The following is a 21,814-nucleotide window of genomic DNA, read 5'->3' as shown; positions in this document are numbered from 1 at the left end:
TGCTTTAAATCATAGTAACTTGAAAAAAAAGTCAGCACATACTACTTTTGAAACAGGGCAGTATAACATAAAGACTAATAAAAAAAATATATATGACTAAGTATTTTTTAAAGTAAGTAGTGGTAGCTTATCAGTAATGCACACAAGTGAATTAAATAACGTTGAAACAGAAAACCTTAAAAGTTAACTGAGAAGAGGATGGAAAGCTTGATGTTTTGTTGTATGGACACTACACAAATTACAAACACTTAAGATATCATACGAAATGCTCAAACAAATATAAATTAATTGGAAAAAAGATCCTTCTAAAGGGCACAAATAATCACACATACAAATAGAGGAAAAGTCTTTGGATATGATTTTTTCCCCTATTTGATAATAAAATGTATAATCTTTTTTTTTTAATCTAAGGTTTTAATGGCCCATACATAACTATACAGGGTACTACAACACATGATCTGTTACAATGACAAAAAAATGAAAAAGTGAATATACAAGAAACACTGAAAAATAAAATAAACCGGAAAAAAAAATAATTTAAAAACAAAAAAGGGAAAAAAGTTTTCCATGCTTACTATGATAAAACGTACAATTTTATTTCACTATGGGGGCTCGTTAAGTTATTCTTGTGAAAGGAAGTAGCCCAATTCCCATTCATCACTGTACGAGTATTCGCAAAAGTTCATCAAATTTCCAAACGTAACCACATCTGAGAGCAGCGTGAGTGTGGGACACAGTGGAAATCGTTCTTTTGCTTACAGCTAAGCAACAGACATTCTGGCAAGACAATTAAATATATTTAAAGGATCTGTGACCGGAGGAGTCTTTGTTTTCCGACACGGAAACAGTTTTGTTAAAAGTAGCCTCTGTCACTGACACAGGAGTGTGCAAGCCTCTAGCTACACGAGATGAGCATCCATCCCTGTACCAATGATGGACTTAAAATTAAGAAAAATCAAACATCTCTTCTGATAGCAGCAGTCCACTGTGCAGGTTGGCTCGGGCTGTCTGACTGCATTATTCCAGGGTGTGTCAAGACAACAGGTCTTTCCTTTGCAACAAATACTGGTCAAGTAAATAGTTTATATTCCCGGCATTCGAAGGTGATTCAGTTGCCAGATTTTTTTTTCATATAAAGTCCTGTATAAAACAAAAGAAAGGAATTACTGGGCTGTCAAGAAGCAGAACAGAGTAACAAAACATTACACAGTTTTTTAAATTCTATAAATAATAAATTGCATATATGTACAATTGGGTGAATGTGCATGAAAGATTCATGTTCCACCTCACAAGCTACTTGAAAACTTGTATTACGAAGGTGTCATCTGATGGCATAAAAGAATACTCCATAATTTGGGTCCCAGGTGGAACCGCCAGTAGAATATTGGTAAAATTATTATTCTACTATTGGGCACTGGGTAATACAGATAGTACAATATCAGTATAAATACCTATATTCTACTATCACTTCACCTAATCCTCTGTCTACTCCTAACATTAACATATCTTCCTCCACCATTATCTGCGCTACAATCTCCGTCACTAAATTGTCCCTCCGCAAATATCTGCACTGCCCTCTGCTGCTAAATTGCGTTTGAAATGTGCACCTTCAGTGCCACAATTATACACTGGGTGCTGTTATAGCCGCAATTAACCTTCCACTTTATTCAGCGCCAATATTACCCAGCTGGCCACCAGCGCCCAATTACAGCATAGTACCCTGATGCCAGATACATATGCTTGCCGGTTGCTTGAACAACCGGCTAAAAGAGCACAAACTTCCCCCTGCGAAACTCACCGAGCCTCCAGCAATGTCTGGCAGTCTCCCCATATCTCTTCGCTGGCTTCAAACAGCTTTGTGGTGTCCTCCGTGCATCCAACATGACCCGCATCAGGACAGCCGCTAAGAGCCGGCATGGAGGTACGGGGAGACTGCCAGACATCGCTGGAGGCCTGGTAATTATTTCAAATACCTCCAAGACCTCCTTAAACACCCCGAAAGTGTATTCCCAGTTGCCTGAATACCAGATAATGGGGACTCTGCTGTACTTGCTACACACCTGAAAACCAGTGTCATCAACTGTTTCCCTATGGGTTTGCATTGGTGATCGATAAAGCAGTGCCAAGGGTACCCTTATACTCATTCCAGACATCGTAGAGGGCAGGGGATATCTGTAAGCCCACTTACTAGAGGTGGTTTAGATTTCATAATAATTCCCCATCCCCCTAGGTCTTTTTCCATAGGTGCGGGAGTTGTTACTCCCAATTTACCAAGAAATGGAAGGCAACAAGACGATGTTGTGCCTCTTTTGCCAAGGTAGCCCACCTGCTGGCTACAAATGGCGATTTTTAAATTTAAAAGAAATATTTACCTGTTTATGCATGTATTAATAGTCAACTAGATAAAAACATTTTAAAATAATATATTCATTATGCATTGCTTTAAAAAAAAAAAAAAAAAAGGGAAAAAAAGCAAGCAAAAAAAATTTTCAAAAACCCTAAGGTTGGATTTAGCTTGCATATTACAAATATAATCAGATTTATGTAATATCTCTACTTTACAGTACTATGACTGTCATAGAAACATCCACCTGCCCTCTGTTCTTCACTGGGAACCAGGAGGAGACAGACCTAAGAAGTCAAGGCTATAAGCAGTGCAGGACTTACCTGTGCAATAGGTGAGGTACTAGTTAGTGTCATTTATCTGGAGATGTAGGTGTATGTTCTAGATGGTGAGTGGGAGGAGTCTGCATGTGCTGCAGGATCGTTTAGAAAGTCCCAGATGAGGATAGTGTCATCGTGAGAACTGCTGACTATCTGGAATTCATCAAACTGTAGACGGAAAACTCTCCCTGAATGTTCCTGACCATCAAAAACGAAAGAAAAAAATATATAAAATCAGATACTGCAGAAATTTTGTACAAAACAGATTGCATCATAAACCACTTTGTCGTCTCTAACTTGTATGTATACACTTGTAAGAAATCTGAACTCCCAGTAAGGAATGCACAATTGAAGGTGAAGAGGTTGAAATAAAAGCATCTAAAAACAGCTTAAAATCGAGGAAATAATATGAGGTGGCTTACCTCAATAACAAAATCCTTGTATATGACAAAAGATTTTTATTTAGCACAGACAACGCGTTTCGCGGGTCCAAGCCCGCTTCATCAGGCCAATAAAAGTGCCAAATGAACAAGTCGATATGGCAAAGGGAGCCTCCCCAGTTACTGGGAAGGCCTTCCCAGTAAGGAAGGCCTTCTTCACTCATGGCATTCGGCTGCCCGGTCACTTGGGCGCAGGGTGAGACGAATGACAGCTCACCCTGCTGCCGCTAAAATACCAGGTGGCGTTTATTATTCCCCCTCTCAGTCGTAGTAACTTGGAGGGAGAAGTAATTTGAGGTCTGGCACCCTAATTACACCTCTGCCCAGCCATTGACATGTCTATGGCCACACCCAGGTCAGGTGCAGCGTGGGAAAGAGCAAGCACCGAAATTATCTGCCTCGGACCGATGTGCCAAACAAGCAGGTCAACATCCCACGTGAAAAAGGCCTAACACAGAGGGAGCATTTGGTGATATTTCCTTTTGAAATTGCCACTTCCCTGGCTGCTGTGCTGATCTCTCACCTCAAGTGTTTTCTTAATCTTTTACTCAGAATGAGGATGCAGGACATGTAGTCTTATTGCAATGGATGCAGGTGTGCTGCTGGTTGTGATCCTAGGGCTTATTTGAAGTCTTTGTGTTTAATACTGATAATGCACCATGCACTACATACTTTGTGTGTCTAAATAGGGCTTTCAGTACTGCAGTACTTGCCTTGCTCCCTTGACATAATTACTATTATAGAAGCCTTAAAAGAGAATTTCTTGGCAGGTCATTGGACTCAGAAATAAATAAGAAAAACATTCAGAAAACGTATTCATTTTTTTGCCCTTCAAAAGGAATCAGCAGCGATGAAACTTATAAATAATGTTCAGCCTCCTGTCCAAGTCTCTCACACATGTACGGCACTGTCTCCCGGCAGGGAATGGGACTCAGTTCCACAGGCAACATTGTGGGGCAGATGTTATGCAGACATGTAGCTAACCTAGTCTGTTTCTATGGAGGGGGAGAAGATGCACAGCGCACGACAGAGTGAATCCCACCCGGAGCCTTTGCTCCCCCCATGTGAACCTCTAGACCTCTAGCTTTGTCATTTCCACTCACGTCCGAATCAGGACTTCTCAAGAGCATCACCTCTCCTTTGGAATATTCTCCTCCAGCCTGTGACATGCTCTGAGCCAAAAAACCTTCAAAACAAACCTACTCAGACAAGCCTATAATTTGCCATTGGAGGCTCACTGCCTCATCTGCTAAACTCTGCGTCTCCTTCTCTTATGTTTCCAACCCACTGCCCTCCACACTGTAAGCTTGCAAGGGCAGGCACCTCCTTCTAGTGTTTCTCATTCTGCTGTTAGTTATCATGTGAACATGTACCAGTATTAGTGATGTCTCAAACCACTCAGCAACTATGTATGTATTTGTATTTCTGGATGTCCTGATTGTACAGAGTTTTAAACTTCTCATGTTTCTATGCTCCACATATTTTGTTTTGTACTACATACAGTGCTACGAAAACTGTTGGCGCTGTTAGATGAAGGGGAAAAAATTATGTCTGAAGGCATTTTTTTTAAACACAAGCTCTTTGGAGAAATGTATGTAGACCCTATTACACAACTGACAATTGGCGTATCAGAATAGCATAATTTTCGCCATAGCGCTCCTTCAATAAAGTAACTTTTGTAAAACTTATGCAACATTTACGTCAATTCACAATCAGCTGCAGTTTTCTAAAACTGCCAGGAAGCTTGAATTTTATGCCACTACAGCCATGGCAATGATACACATTAATGTATAGAATGCCCCTAAGGCCTGAGTACAGTGCTGTGTTATTGAGCGGTTTTAGCATCAGTATCAGTGAGCCATACATACATCAGACAGTACATGGTTAGCACTGCTCGACAGCCACACTAATGCACTGCACTTCTGCACTCTGAGCGCAACGCAGAGCTGCCCCATTCAGCATGGTGGAAGGGCCCTTTTCCAGTGCACAGCTGAATCGCAAAACGCTAGCGATTTTTAACTGCATCTGTAGAGAAATGAAACACTGATTGGACACCCACAGCATAAGTGGGAGACATTGGCCTCTATTCATAAAGCATTCCCGCATGCGGTAATGCTCAAAACAGCTGACTTTACCGACCATTTAGCAAAGTGTCCATTCATAAAAGCTGTTTCCGCATGAAAAGCTACAATTCCTGAGCAGTGCGGGAAATTACCGCCTTATGCGGTGATTATCACAACAAATGTCACTAATGTCAATTCATAAAGATTAGAACAGGCGGAATGTGAACTGAGAATCCCGGCTGTTTAGATAAAGCGATAAGTCAGCAGATAACAGCCAAGCTAATAGAGACAAACCTCCCAGGCAGCTGCAGTGAGAGCAGAGCAAAAAATGCATCCTGGAATACCCAGGCTGTGTTTTTTAACCCCTTGAGTACCTGTTTTCAGATAAATTTCACATCAGAAAGCCTGCATGCGGAATATTTATTCTTAGTTCTTCTAAGCTGTGGCAATTAAATAGATCGTTTAGAAAGACTGATAGACAGATTCAGAGAAGATTCAGGGCAAAGAGAGGCAGTTTAAAAAAAAATGTACATGTAAAGGGAAGTTGGGGCTGCCTCCTTGATAGTAACTGTCTCTGCACAGAGAAAATGTAACAACTCAGCTAGTACCGCTAGTTTAGTGCGGGAATTCCCCAACCTTTTATCGCAAGTGGAAAACATTTGTATGAATTAGCACACAAAAGTCTAAAATACCGATGCAGTGTTTTTTTTCCCCGCAAATGTTTTATGAATAGAGCCCATTGTGATATGCTGAAGTGAATTGCAAGCCACCTGATGTATTCATTTGTATCATTTCTTAATCTCGGGAGTTCAAAAATCCATCTATTTGTTGAGGAATGGACCATGTGGAGACCTGAACAGATTATTGTAGCCATCCCTGGATTGTGATGAAGCCTAAAGCTACATAGAGGTTTTCAATAGATTTCAGCATAAAATCTATTGAAAATCTGTGCACCTGCCGGTCCCCATGTCTCCCAATCCCCAGATCTGCTTCCGGTCTCTCCTCTCCCAGGGGCCTGTGTCAGGTGATAAACACTTGAGACTGAACACTAAAGGCCCTGTGGCTTATACCTAACATGACTACTAGAGGCCTCTAGTGTTTATCACATGACACAGGCTCCCAGGGGAGAAGAGACAGGAAACAGATTCCAGCGGTGGAGAGAAGATGCATGGCAGACAGGTGTGAATAAGCTCAGCTGCCGCATCAGCCATTGAGAGATCAAACTCAACCAGCGCCGTGCTCTCAATCCGCTGACGATTGAGACTATATTTAGCTGCTTTGTGACTATAAGTACAATAGTATAATAAACAACAAGTTTATTGCTATTTACAAGTCATAACGTTTAGTGGGAAGTCGCAGTGGCTTAGAGAGCCTAAAGATCAATATTTAGACATCATTGAAAGTCGGCCACAGAATCGGCCACATTCATCTGAAGGCTGCAATACCACAAAAATGTGATTCTATTCTGATCTATATGGATTATAGGGAAACAAATTACAGAGCCACAGGAAGGCATTAGTCCAGTTGTCCTGCTGTTTTAGTGTAAACCTATATTCAAGATTAACCAACACACTGCTCAACCAAACCATTAAAGGGAACCTGAGGTGAGTGGGATATGGAGTCTGCCATATTTATTTCCTTGTGAACAATGCCAGTTGCCTGGTAGTCCTGTTGATGTTCTGGAATAGGTAGTGTCTTAGTCAAAAACAGGGAGCAAGCATATGGCCAATACAGTAAAACCTGAGTCAGAATACCTGATCTGCTGCATGCTTGCTCAGGGTCTCTGGCTTAAAGTATAAGTCTCGGTCCACACTTGTCAGGTTGCAGATCGGAATGCGTTTTAAACAGATCAGTTTTTCCAAAAACTGATACATTTTTCAAAATGTTGTGCTTTTGCAGCATACATTTCCAGTCCATTTAAACATATGTCAAAAACACGTCCTTCCTTCATGTGTGTTTCCATTGGATAAGAGGTCCGCAAAGATAACACTGAGGGGAGGTGCAGGCAGTAGGCAATCCGCTTTGGCATCCGTTCTGTGTGCAAAGTTCTCTGTGTAGAGGGAGATTTTTGTGTTGCCTTTCATTGCCTGTGTGGTGATCCGTGCTCCGGGAAAAAGTGCAAAGTCCAGACTCTTCGTTCAGTTTTCATGCGTTTTTTTGACCAGAGTGAAGACTGACGCTATATTTAACATTGGGATCCGTGGCTCCGTTTTTGTCCGCATCAAAAAACGTACAACATGGATAGGGCTCATGAACAAGTGTGAACCGGCCCTTAGAGACACAGGATCAGGAGGACTGGCAGACAACTAGTATTGTTTAAAAGGAAATCAGTACAACAATCTCCATATCCCTCTCACCTAGGGTTCCCTTTAATGCAGCCTGCCTAACTTCAGGGAGTTCTGTATCTGACATCAAAATATTTGAAGCAGATCCTTTAAAACCTTTAAGTTGTATGGTTTTCTGACACCTTTCTATCATAGAGGGAACCAAGTTTTTTGCCTGTGCAGCACCAGCTCTTCTGTGGAATCAAACCAGGTAGGCCATGTTTCGCTCCCCAATGCGTCAATGAGCCTTGAGCATCCATAACCATTTTACTAGTTGACCTTCCTTGGGTGAGCAGAGGGTACAGCGACATGTGGCAACATGTGGCAATGGCAGTGCAGCATTTCAGACTTGGTTGCTCAGTTTTCTCTCTTTTTCCACCTGGTCGGAGATGGAACGAAGAGGAGGAGCCACAGAGGTAAATTACTTAGCAGGCAAGTAAGCGTTTTTTCCCCTCTCATGTTTATGATGATTTACTTAAAAACATACTTAAAAACATCCTGCTTACTTGCCAGGCAAGTAAGTAGGAGTAGTATAGGAACACTTTAATATCTCTGGCTATAAAAAAAGTTATGGCTCTATGAATAGCCAGTATTCACAACAAGGCCTGGTGAAAATCAACACCAAAAAGTATACTATTGTCTTTAGACTGTTCTAGTGAATTATAAATCACAGAATATTTAAGTTTTAAGTTGAATCAGCATCTCAGTCCAGATATTAATTTGTTGTTTTTGTGAACAGAACACAAGAAATTATAAAAACATTACTAAAACATAAGCAATAGAGTGCATTCAACGAACAATAACCAGTTTAACAGATTGCCGACTCAGCCCAAACCTGTGGATGGAAAATAATTATTAGTTTAATACTGGACTACATAGTTTTAGTGCCAAACCCCTGAAATGTCCACCGAAAAATGAACTCATTATTAATGGATAGTAAAATGCTGAGTATCTTTCTGTGTCTGAGATACAAAACAAGTTGCACTAAAGCCTTAGTAACAGGTGACACAGGTGAAGAGCTACTGGCCAAGTTCCTGCTGTCACTGAGGTTATATGCAGGTACTTAGGTGTGCATGCATGATTAAAGGGTGAGGGTTTATTTTCTTGCAAACAATGCCAGTCGTCTGGCAGATCCGTTGATCTTCTGGCATAGATGGAGTCAAAACCCTGGAACAAGCATATGGCTAATCCAGTAAAATCTAAGTCAGCTGCGTCACAGTACCCGATCTGCTGCATGCTTGTTAAGGGTCTATGGCTTAAAGAATTAGAGACACAGGATCAGGAGAACTGGCAGACAAATAGAATTGTTTAAAGGATACCCGAACTGAAATATTACATAATGAGATAGACATGTGTATGTACAGTGCCTAGCACACAAATATCTATGCGGTGTTCCTTTTTTTCTTTCTCTGCCTGAAAGAGTTAAATATCAGGTATGCAAGTGGCTGACTCAGTCCTGACTCAGACAGGAAGTGACTACAGTGTGACCCTCACTGATAAGAAATTCCCTTTTATCTCTTTCTTGCTCTCAGAAGCCATTTTCTGCTAGGAAAGTGATTTATAGTTGGAATTTCTTATCAGTGAGGGTCACACTGTAGTCACTTCCTGTCTGAGTCAGGACTGAGTCAGCCACTTACATACCTGATATTTAACTCTTTCAGGCAGAGAAAGAAAAAAAGGAACACAGCATAGTTATTTGTGTGCTAGGCACTGTACATACACATGTCTATCTCATTATGTCACATTTCAGTTTGGGTATCCTTTAAAAAGAATTCAATATGTCAGCCTCCATATTCCTCCCACCCCGGGTTCCCTTGAACCAAATTTTGAGGTTTGCTCTGAAGTCATGATTTTCACTGCACTCAACAGCAATTCGTCAGTTTTGCTGCAGTTAACCCAGCCACTGTCTTCCTCCCAATATATTTAATGATGCTATTAATCACTGTAATGACATACAAAAAAAGCTTGAGTGGTGCGTGGCTTAAATGAAGACTTTGCAAACTCAGAGCATTGTCCAACGTATATGAATGTGTATGCAGGTACCGCTAAATGCTTGCGTGTCACCTACAAAAGCAGGTCTAAGGGCCTCTTGCACACTACATGTGATTCCGATGCAGATTTTGATGTGGTTTTACATGCAATTTCGATTTGCGATTTTTAATCGTTACTGCATGCTGCGTTTTTTCTGCGTTTTTCTTTTGATAGCATCCAGGGAAAAATCGAAATTGCAAATTGGAATCGGGATCGCAAATCGGATTACATACCATACAATTTTCTGGCAGATTTACCTGCCAGATTGATTTCCAACATGTCCAATCGATTTTCCGATCTTTTATCGATTTTCATAGAACTGAACAAAAATCAATTGAAAAAAGATAGAAAAACAATTAAAAAGAAGGATCGGAAATGGACATGTTGGAAATAGGTTAATCTGCCAGAAAATTGTAGAGTGTGTACCTAGCATAACAGCTTTAAGGGACCACAGATTCACTTTATTTAAATAATCTTTTGAGAAAACCTATGTTATGATGATTGTAATTACTGGTCACATGGTTGATTCTATGCGGGTACAAATAATACATTTAGGTCAATTATCTTTGGCTCGGCTAAACTCTTTAAAGTTTTAATTATGTACATATAAAGGTCAACGATAGCTCTTCTATACAAACCAAGCTATAATTTTCGTTTACTGGCCCTTTAATTCAGCATGTGACAGGCACCCCATTACTGCGCTAATTCAGCCAGACATCCTAATGTCTTCTAGAAAGCAAAGTGAAGACAAATGAGCCTGCAATCAACATGCATGAACTATGAACCTTCTCCCACTGCTTGCAATTTGAACAGAAGCTATAGGAGGCTATTCCGTTCCTGGTACTAAGCCAAGATTAATTTTGGATGGCCATAACGGCAGCAGTCTCAATTCTGATCTCCTGTGGTCACAACCATACACAAACCACAGCTCCGATTCTTTTAAGTGTGCTTCTATTTATCAGGCCGCAGTGAAATTTTGCCAAGAGGGAAAATAATGGTGCCTGGATGAGGCTGCAATTATAGAGATCTTGTTTCACACCAACTTCAGCTAACAAATTAGAGGCTTATGTTTGGAGCAGGATGCTAAAAATCCTAAGTGAAGCTTTATACTCTCCTCTTTCTAGCTCTGTCTATAACAAATTCATGGTCTGCTACATACTAAAGGGACGCCAATATGACAAACCGTAGTGGCTTATTTATACGCAGCAGCAGGATACATGGACCGCAAACACATTTATACTAGCCAGTAGCCACAAATGGTTTATATATAACATTTAGAGTAGTTCTGCCACTTTTAAATGTTTTTTTTTATTTCATAACATGCTTAGTTGCCATCTAAGACATCACCTCCAATGCAGGCCCATACTCTCCAAGGCCTGTAACCCACTAGTGATTTTTTGAGCGTTTAGGGAGCGCTTTCCCTAAACGCTCTGCCAATATAAATAAATGTAACAAATTCCACAGTAGGGATTCCGAATAGCAAAATCGCAATCGCAGGACATGCAGCATTTTGGGAGCGTTTGCGCTTCAATGTAAAGTATTGAAGCGCTGGCAAATCGCTCATAAATTGCTACGCATATCGATTTGAGTGCGATTTTAAATGACTGAAAACTGTAAATAAAATTATGATACAATGGAAGGACCAATCAGAATTAAAATCGCTAATCGCTACACAGTGCTGGCAAAAAGCGTACACTTTTTAAAATCGCTTCCAAAAGCGCTGGAAAACGCTAGTTAAAAACGCTAGCGATTTGTAGTGGGTTCCAGGTCTGATGCAAGGATGCTAACGGTGTACTGTGGTTAATTTAAAGCACACCTGATGTGACATTGCGACATGGGGCCTGATGCATGAAGCAGCAAGAAAAATTTGAGTAAAGACGTGTAGTCCGAAACATGTCAGCCAATTTTTTTTTTTGCTGTACCTGCTATTTGCCATGACAATAAAATGTCTTTGGATTTTTACGCCCTGGAGTGTGCAGACCTTTCTCGAACCAGATAGATGCCCTGCAATCTGGAGTCCAGCACCCTCAAGTGAGGTAATGAAAGGCTGAGCTGTGTTACTTCTTATTTTTTCATCAAGCAGCTGGAAAAATGCTGTGCGCATGCAGTGTGTGGCAATTTTACCGGTAGTAATGCCAGGGGAGCAGTGCGTGCAATCCAATTAGTGCAAGACCTGTTGCTGGGGTAACGTGCACTGCTATAATAATGCTAAAAGGGTAACAGGCGATGCTCCTCTGGCATTCATATTGGTAAAATGACCGTGCAATGCCTGCGCAAGGCAATTTTATGTCTGCTTCTCGCTTCAGGCCCATGATGAAATGAGATAACATAAATACTTAAAGTACTAGCTCTACTAAGAAATTGTCTGAAGTCCCTTCCAGTACAGCAAGTGTAATGCTTGGTACACACGATGAGATTTTCTGGCAGATTTACTGTCAGATCAATTATTTCCAACATGTCCGATCTGATTTCCGATCGATTTTCTGTTCACTTCTATGGAAAATCAATCTGAAATCAGATCGGACATGCTGGAAATCGATTTGACAGCAAGTCTGCCAAAAAATCTCATGGTGTGTACCAGGCATTAGGAGTTGTTATCTATGCAAATGAGCTTGTCCGACAGCTTGTGAAATTCAGCTCCTTTCCTTAAATGTAAATAGAAGCCAAAAGAGTGTTATCTGAATGAGAGAAGGCTCCTGATAACAAATTACACTTGCGATTACTTGAAGATGATGAGGGAATTAGACAGGCTCTTCTTTCTAAAAACACACAGGGTGGATTTCTCTTTTCTTAAGTCCTGTGCAAGAGCGGAGGTCCACTTTAAGGCTGTGTTCCAACTTGAGCTGAGTACGGACATTTTTAGTCCACTCTGCACTCACCGCAAAACCGCAAGGCTCCTAGTTTATATACAGGAGCCTTGCAGTCCTGTAAAGTCCCAGGTAGGAAGATGCCTTAACCATATATAGCCTATAAGGGTAACACAAGTGCCCAGAGCTCCAGCCAAACCACAGCGAAATATCTGAGCGGACACTAGACTGTCAGCTCCCGCTGGCCGCAACTGATCCAGCAGCCCAAGTGGAGACACAGCCTTAGGGCTCTTTTCCACGATGAAATGTGAGATTGCGATCGCAATCGTGTTTCAATTTCCACTATGCGATTGCGATTGAGCTACTATACTCATTATAGTAAAACTCAATCGCATACAAAACGCGGCAGGACGACGATTGCGCTTTGACTAAAATCGCATTGCAATCGGATCGCACTAATGGAAATTGCTGCTGCAGTTTCCATTAGTTCAACGTACCTTGCGATTTGCGATCAGAATCAAATCGCAAATCGCAGGCCAGTGGAAAAAGGCCCTTAGGGTTTTATTTGAAGACTGAACATAAAACTAGGACACTAAGTTCTAGGTTATTTTTACTTTAAGTAAACAACTTATGACCAACTCACGCCGATGCCGATTTCATAATAGTGGAGTCACAGTTTAACATCATACCTACTGTCTTTGAACTAGCAAACAGCTCATGAGTCAGAGTAGCAGTTCTATGAAGAACCACTGCATTGGGGACTGATTAAAAACATGAGGGTTGATTCACAAAATAAAATTAACCTTATGTCTGCAGATAGCGCATGTTCACCTGTTGCTGCTTGCGTCACGCCAATGGGCGTGGCCGCGGCGGCAGCCCCAGGACCGCCTAACGCCAATTGGCGTAAAGTCCTGGGGTTGTGTTTTGCAGGAGATCCCGCGCAGGGTGCGCGCGCATCTCCTGCTTGGTGGGCGGAGTGGAGCCGCTCGGGAGACTGTTAGACGTCTCTTTACATGTACAGCGCTGCGATCAGCAGCAGCGCTGTACTGGGGACAGCCCTGTGACACGGCTGTCCCCTCCTGAGCAACAGAGGTGATTGGCTGTCATAGGCTGAAGCCTATAACAGCTGATCACGGGGATTGGCTAGCGGGGGGAGGGAGGGGGGTTTACACCTAATATAAAAAAAACTACATTTTTGAAAAAAAAATCAAATAAACAAACACAAATAAACAAACAAACATTGGGGGGGGGGGCGATCAGACCACACCAACAGAGAGCTCTGTTGGTGGGGAGAAAAGGGGGGGAAGAATCACTTTTGTGTTGTGTTGTGCCGCCCTGCAGCTTGGCCTTAAAGCTGCAGTGGCCAAGTTAATGAAAAATTGCCTGGTCTTTAGGGGGGTTTAACACTGTGGTCCTCAAGAGGTTAAAGAAAGCCTGTAAGGAGAAAAAAAAAAAGTTGAAACGTCCTCTGCCCGCGCCGGGACAAAATGATCCTCCTTTCCCCCGCTGCGGCTCACTTTTGTTTTCTCAGTCGGCAGGCCACAAGGTTTTCTCGTACTGTGCCTGCGCTGAACGCTCCCGGCGATCTGAGCGAGATGGAGGATGTTGGCGGCCAGGGCCGCAGTGGCCGTCAATTTAAAGTTGGCGATAATGAAAAATTAGTCGCGGCGGAAGACCAAAGGATAGTTTTGTTCCAGCGCGGGCAGAGGACATCTGCAAGGGGCAGCAGTCCCAGGTAAGAAACTTTTTTTTCTTATTATAGGTTTCCTTTAAGATTACTGGCATTTACGCAATCTGCGTAAAGCGCTATATACCAACTCCACTTACGTTGCTTGAGTAAACATCCAACAGAGTGGATTCTGACTACATGAAAACAGACAAAATGAAAAAAAAGGTACAATATAAATTGCAGGTGAATTCTATCAGCAAATACACCCTTTTTTTTTTTTTACTTTGGGAAACAAATTGTGAGTAACCTATATAGTGCAGACCTATATGATGCTTTCTGTACTAACTATCGATAAACAATATGAAATTATAGGAAATGTTGTCACTGATGAACTATTTGCAATAACATCACCATTACCAACAGGAAAGTGTCATATGGCAACAGAAGTCACTACTGTCACACTTTGCAGCACAGGGTCATATTAATGTGCTAAATAATCCTACATACTTGCCTGTGATAAACCTATTCCAGACAGCTTGCGAGCGTTATTGCTTCTTAGCAAGAAGCACAACAAATCTCTGTGTACTTACCACAAGTGTCCGTAGACAAAGGGTCCCTGCGGGAGCACGGGGGTCTAACGCAGCCACAAGGTCCCACACTTTAATTTTCCTGCAAGCCAAAGAGCAAGTTAGAGATTGTTTGTAACTAAGATACCATGGAATAAAACAAACTTAGTTTCTCATAAATGAAATGCTTATGAAACACAGTAGGCAATATTTAATAAGGAAATGCAAAGTGCAACAGCTGTGCAAAGAAGCCGATTTCAGGCAAGTCTGAGCCGAGAGGAATGTGGACCATTCCACTGCAGGTTCCCTTTGAGTGTCAATAAAGAAATACTCCGGCAGGCTCATATCAGTATATCAGGGAGCCACTGGATGATAAGGAGTCCACCACTCGCTAGAGAATCCAGAAAAATGCAAGACCAGGGTGATGTATCACAAGATTATTCCCATTTATTTTAGGCAGTTGAACCAGTGACAGACCAGCCTGAAACGATGCGTCGGTGATGTCTATGTACCATATTGTTTGGAATATAAGACACTTTTTCTCGCCCTAAAATTTTGGGAAAGGGCGTGCATCTTAAATTCCCAAGATAAGTAAAAAGCTATGCAGAGTGCGCAGGGAAGCTACCGGCATACTATACTTGCCCCTGCAATACTCTCCCCTGGCTCCGGGTCCTGCTTCTTGTGCATTCCTCTTCCGCCTCCATGCTTCTCTTCTGTTGCAGGATACGCAGGGACATTAGCCGCCTACCGCTATACACAACCGCCGGTCCACCATTCTCCTAGTTCTATGCACACTGTCCGTGTACAGTAGTGGCACACATGACGTCATGCACATGCACACCCCCCTTCCTTAAACTGAAAGTGTACTGCAGTGTAGTGTAGTTTAGTTAATTGTAGTGTAGTGTAATCTTGTGCTGTGTGGTGTTAGTGTAGCTTAATTAAGTGTAGTGTAGTGTATTGCTGTATAGCATAGTTGGTCGGGCAGCAGGGATTAGTGTAGTGTAGCTGGGCAGTGTAGTGTAGATAGAGTAGCTTAGAGACAGTTTTTTTCGGGGTAAAAGGTCAATTAGAAGCCTCAGCACTATAGACACACCTAGGATTAGTTATTTATTTATTTTCCTGATTTTTGTCCTCTAAACCTAGGAGTGTCTTATATGCCGGAGAGTCTAAACATCTGAAAAATAGGGTATTCAGTTTAAAATAAATAGAAATCCTATGGTGATACTACATGACTGGTCAAGCCCTGGTCTTCTTGCATTTTTCTGCATTCCCTTTTTAGTGAGCCACATCTGGCTGCTGTGCTGATCATTTGCCATTTATGTTTTCTGAAAAAGTATGTTTAACTAATACTCAAGATTACTGCTGAAATTCAGTGAAGATGAAATAAGCAGAGTGGAAGGAACTGATCATTATTCAATTGATTTCCAAAAGAGGAGCGATCAACAGTCTTACCGTATCAGATCATTATCAACCTGTGTATGCCTTGCTTTTGGCCAATATTCAGGGAAGCCAGTCAACCTACCAGTATGGTTTTTGGATGTGACCCAGAATAAACCCAAACACACACAGGGGGAACATTCATACTCCATACAGATAGCGTCCAGGCTGAAAATCCAACCATGGACTACAGTACTGCTAGGTGAAAGGACTAGTAAATTTACTACGGTGCTATCCAACACATATTCAAATTTACCTTGTCAAAGAAAAAATAATATTTTGTAGGCCAAAGCTCACTACATGTAAAACATAAGTGGAAAAAGCTCTGTACATTCCCCAAAACAAACAGAACTGTTGCTATTTGACCACAACGTCACTGTTCTATGTTTCCAGGTCCCACTTTCAGTACCTAAAGCACGGCTTTTCATTCTGCACTCTCAGCCAAACATCAGTCACCAGTAACAGCCAATGATTCCCTGGTTCTGGTGTGCTTAGGGGCATACATGTAACGGCTCACCCTGCTCCTGCAAAAGTCCAGGCAGCGATAATACTTATTCCCCCTCCAGGCCACCATGGACACACTGGGGAAAGGTGTTGCTGGCGGCTGAATTATGCTGTTTTTAAAGTAATTTGGGCTCTGTCTTTCGCTGGTGCTTAAATCACCTCCTCAGAGCCACTATAGCAGTAATTCACAATACGGCCTATGGTGCACAGAATATTTTTGGCACCCATTTGTTCTGCTTTGTAGTCAAGTTGATCTAAGGCAGGGGTGCCCACACTTTTTCAGCTCACAAGCTACTTTTCAACCTGCAGAGTCTACGAGATCTACCTCCCCCAACCCCCCACTCTCCCCCCGCAGCATACATAAGGATTCTTCTCAAGCCCCACCCCCACAAGCCTAGCAAATAGCAGCAGCGGGGGCGAAAGTATATACATGAAATACAGCAAATGTACTGTATTATGCTGGCCATAGTTATGCTACAAAGCATATATAAGCATACACTGCATATACACACTTCCCCACATAGTCCAAATATTGTATTGGTTTGGTGATTCCAGCTCTAAACTACCAAGTGCTAGACAGGAGTAGCTGGCATCCCCCAAAGTGTTCCCTCCTCACCCCTTGTGTCCTGTGAAGAGGTTTCCCCGCATCAGCCTGCACACAGAGAGCTGGGGGGAGGATGGTACTACAGGGCAGATTCTGTGCACACTATGAGGCAACGCTTACATTCCTTGTGAACAGACGCTGCCTGCTATGTGTGTGTCCAGCATAGAAAGAGACATGCAGAGAGTGGCTGTTGTTCCAAGGACAGAGGCCAATCTGCAATAAATTCAAATAGCTGTCAGTACTTTTAACTAGCAACGAAGCGTGCTGCAGTACTACGTCTCCCCTGTGCAGAGATGGCATATTGTTACCTCACAGGAAGATGCTGACACTGCTTGCACAGAGGGAGAGAGTCTGGCAGGAAAGCTGCTCACTTGCTCCACCATCACACGTTGGTAGCTAGCAGCCTCCCCACCAGCTGTACACACGAGCTGAGGAAGGGAAGAGCAAAGTGGGGTGTCTGCACAGCGACTCTCTGGGCATGATGAGAGCAGCATTAGAGGTAATGTATGGCAGTGTGACAGAGATCGCCAGCTCTCTGAACAGTGGATGGCGCCTGCTACTGTCTGCCACCTGAAGCAAATGTTTCAGTCGGCACTGTTATAGATCCGGGGATGTCGGCATGCTTGCTCTGGTGGCCCCCAGGGACCCTCACACCAGTTTGGGGAGAAGACGCTGCTCACGCAGGCAGCCTGGAGAGGAGGAGATGCTGTGTGTGTCACATAGCCTGGAGGGGAGGAGCCTGTCTCCTCATTCGCTCCTCTGACTTTCAGTCACGCCTCCCCCTTAGCCACGCCTCTCCCCTCTTCTCGGTGATGCTGCTAATGCAGCAAAATCTATTATGGCAGGACGCGGCCAGGCGGCCTCGATCTACTCAGGAGGTGGTCGTGATCTACCAGTAGATCGGGATCGACCTATTGGGCACTCATTATCTAAGGTATACATGCAATTAAGGTGCTGGGAAATTTGGGTGCAGGGTTAAGCCGAAAAATGTCTCACCCTGCTCCAGCAAAAGTCTCAGCGTCGTGAATTACTATCCCCCCTCCAGGCTGCCATTGAGTTGATAGTAAGATGCAATTCTGCTTTCAGCTATTGCTGGCAACCAAATTACACTGCTTTTATAGTAATTTGGGCTATGTCTTTTGACGGCACCCAAATTACTGACTGACCCCCGCTATAGCAGTAATTGCCATGAGTCTATGGCGATGCCAGCTGCGCCCAAATCTCCGGTGGCCCTTTTACCGAACTCGGATCTAACTATTAATTTGCAATTTGTAGATCACTGAGATAAAGTGTGTGCTAAAAACAGGTAAATGTGTAAAGCTGAATACTTACCTGAGGATGCAAAAAAATGGGTCACAGCGACGGCCCCCCAACGAGGGTTCCCTGATCCATCTTCCTGCCCGAAGGAACAAGACAGGACAAAGGACAGGCGCAAACGTGAGTTCAAACGGTCGTGGCACTTTGCACGGGAGTTGTAGGGGATCTTAAAGATCCGCTGAGACTGTCGTTTTTGCGAGCAACAGCATGGGCTTAAGTGCTAGACAACCAAGATTGGAAATGATTTACACAGCAGGTCCCACAAATAAAATCAGCAAATATAGTGCAACCTGAAATAATAATAATAAAAAAAAGAATAAAAAACACTGGTCTAAATCACTGTAGATGTTAGTGCTCAAAAATATCCTTTATTGTCTCAGCAATTTACAAAAATAACAAAACCTAAAACAATCCCAGCACACCCGAGGTGCCTGGCCACATTAAAATGTTACACTCACACGCATACATAGGAGCTCACTATATCACTGTGACACTAGACATCTCAGCCTTTAAATATATTGTAAGGCAGGCAACTCACAGCAAGGCTGTACTGCACTCACGTCACAGCAAACACTGGGTACACATGTATAGGGAGGCAGCAAATTTAGAAAGATATAGTAAGTACAGAGAGTGAGTAGTGAGTAGCCAAGCCAGGTCACTGAAAGGTGAGCCAAACTATTCATGCTTTGTTGCCTTGAGTGGGTCAAAATTCATGCAGGAAGTGAAAAAGTCAGATCCAATTCACAGGCAATCAGCAGCCAGAGCTGCATAGGTTCACTTGACTCAAAGCACAATCATGGTCATCACCACAGCAGCAAAATAGCATGCGTAAGTTCAGGAGAAGCAACTTTGTTAACTGAAATGAATCAGTATTAATAACAGCCCAGAGGAGGGAGAAGACATCCGGAATGCAGCTGAATTACTTTTCTATATCTTGACTTTACATTTATTTCTACAAATAAATTACAAACTGAACCCAAAACAACCACTCCACATATTAGTGTGAAAAAATGCAATACAAATGATCACCCTGCAGTGACAGAGTGGGATGGAATCACCTAGCCACACTTGGATTATTATTATTGTTATTGATTTATAAAGCGCCAACATATTCCGCGGCGCTGGTTTCGGCACCAAATACTGTTATGGAAATAAATCAACAGTGAAACAGTTGTTCCAAATTGTAAAATACATTATGATATTTATTAATTGCTTAAGCAAATGGAAGCTACCACAGAGTGACACATGGTTGTGACACTCTCAGGAGAGATCAGTAACTTCTCATTTTCCAAGACAAATTATGAGGTTTATATACTGTTTAAGCCAGCATTATACCAATGGTAAAGTAACAGAAAATCTGGAAAAACAAGAGTAATGGCTTGGGAACTGTTACATACAATTCCAGCTTATATGAACTTAACAAAAGGAGTTTTGGTTCACATCGTAAATCAATTAATACAGCAATAGTGAGTTTCAATCACATCCTTAAAAACTGGAAAAGCGGTACTGAGATGGTGGGAGCTATGTACGTGTTTTTAAAGAGGGTCCCAGGCTGCCCTTCTGCATTCCAGTGACTTGCAGTTTCACACACAATTAGGTTTTTATCCACATTATATAAGAATATAGAAATCATAGGACATAATGCTAACCTCGTATTGCAACATGGTCTTAGAACAGTATAATTCCTCAACATTCACTTGGATGGCATCTATTAACGGATTCAACTGCACAACATGAAGATAGGTGGTGAAGTGACAGGAAAAGGAGGTCCCACCCAAATAGGGAGAACATTGCAAGTGATGACTATATAATATACATTTTGAGACTACCATTTTAAACTTGAAGTTCTGGTAGTTAAAGACATATTGGCCTCAATTCACTAAGCTTTATCGAACACTTTATCGAACGTTTGATAATTTACCTCATGAGTAAAATCTAATTTTGAATTCACAAAGGTGTTATAGATTTATCGAATGTTTTATCAATAAAGCGTTCAATAAATCTATAACACCTTCGTAAATTCAAAATTAGAATTAACTCATGAGGTAAATTATCAAATGTTTGATAAAGTGTTCGATAAAGCTTAGTGAACTGAGGTCATATTGTTTTTTGCAGACAACTTTTTTCCCCCTAAATGTGTAGCCACGCGTGTGTTAACTCTGAATGCCACTGCACATTTTATCACTACAATACATAGGAATTACACATCTGAGTATTGCCCAAATGCTTAAAAAAAAAAAAGTCAAGCTCAAACATCAGAGTAGAATTGTGTAGCCCGTCATGTGCCTTCTGTGACTAACTAACAATAAGCTTCTGCCTCTTCACACCACAAGCTTTCCACTGATTGCTGTGCTTATTATGTGAGCTAGGATGGCCCACAAGTTTATCAGCAGAGGGTGCTTTGTAGTTTGTCTGTAATGGATGACAAACAATGCCTCGTTTTTTCACATGACCAGGAGTGGGTTAACACTGTGAAAGCATGTAATGCTGAAAGGATTCATTTAACAGCAGTTCTAATTGTTTGCATATGAGAACAGGGTTGTCTGGATGAGATTCTAATTTGACTATGAGGACAACTATTCCCTAGTTTCACTTACAATTCCAACCTTACACATAAATTCAACCTTTACCACTTTCTGCCCACCCTTCCAGTGACCTGCTGATGATTTCCTCAATCCTAATTTCTTCCACAACTTCAAGACTTCTCCATGTCTGTGCTCACAATATGTAACCCCCCTCCCCCTTATTTTCTTGTATTTTTAAACAGGGCCGGATTTGTGAGAGGGTCCCAAAGGCCTGGGCCTTGGGTGGTGTGTCCTTGTCTTTGGGTTCACCCTCACTGCCCGCCCACATGCATGCACAGATGTGGACTACATCTGCACATTCTGCCCTTCACCTCCCCTCTTCAAGTTACCCCTAGTTTATCTCTATACAGTAATTAGAAGTATGCTTCACTGCACCTGTAGTCCCGTACGTCGCCCGGTAAACGCAAAAAGCCTGCTGCGCATCATTCCACTGGAATCAGTCACATTGCGTAATTAACGTGCAGATGGGAACGTACTACAGCGATGCATTTATATTGCTTACTGCAATGCACTGGATGCAGTGCGAAAGGACCCTTATAAAGTGCGTTTATGCTGCTTTAGATAGTACGCTTGATGGGTGAAGAGTCCCCCTGAGCCATAGTTTGTACTTGGTATACATGCAGGATTATCATTTGCAGCCCCTATTTATTGTACAGTGCTGAGCAATAAGTACCGTAGGCACTTATAAATGCGTATGTGTAATAAAGTCACCAGGAAATAGCCGATAGTAGACTAATCGGTAACATTTACCAATATTCTACTATTTTACAGTGGTAATTCTGATAAAATATCAGTAAATGTTA

The 21,814-nt window shown here is 42.1% G+C and overlaps 1 protein-coding gene across 6 annotated transcripts in view; it reads right to left on the bottom strand.

The window, feature by feature from the left end:
- Positions 1–218: 218 nt before the first annotated feature.
- BTRC (beta-transducin repeat containing E3 ubiquitin protein ligase) overlaps positions 219–21,814 on the bottom strand; it is a 312,139-nt gene continuing 290,543 nt past the window's right edge. For 5 of the 6 annotated variants that reach the window (XM_068255593.1, XM_068255594.1, XM_068255592.1 and 2 more), the window contains 3 exons: positions 14,589–14,667; positions 2,668–2,862; positions 219–1,140 (listed from right to left, as the gene is read on the bottom strand). In XM_068255593.1, coding sequence (XP_068111694.1) covers positions 2,701–2,862; positions 14,589–14,667 — 241 coding nt within the window. In that variant the 3' untranslated portion in view covers positions 219–1,140; positions 2,668–2,700. The remainder of the gene's footprint in view (positions 1,141–2,667; positions 2,863–14,588; positions 14,668–21,814) is intronic. The other variant, XM_068255591.1, reaches the window with a different exon arrangement.

Source organism: Hyperolius riggenbachi, chromosome 10, assembly GCF_040937935.1.
Source record: "Hyperolius riggenbachi isolate aHypRig1 chromosome 10, aHypRig1.pri, whole genome shotgun sequence".
In the NCBI taxonomy this organism is placed as follows: Eukaryota; Metazoa; Chordata; class Amphibia; order Anura; family Hyperoliidae; genus Hyperolius; species Hyperolius riggenbachi.
This window is presented reverse-complemented; position numbering and strand designations above follow the sequence as displayed.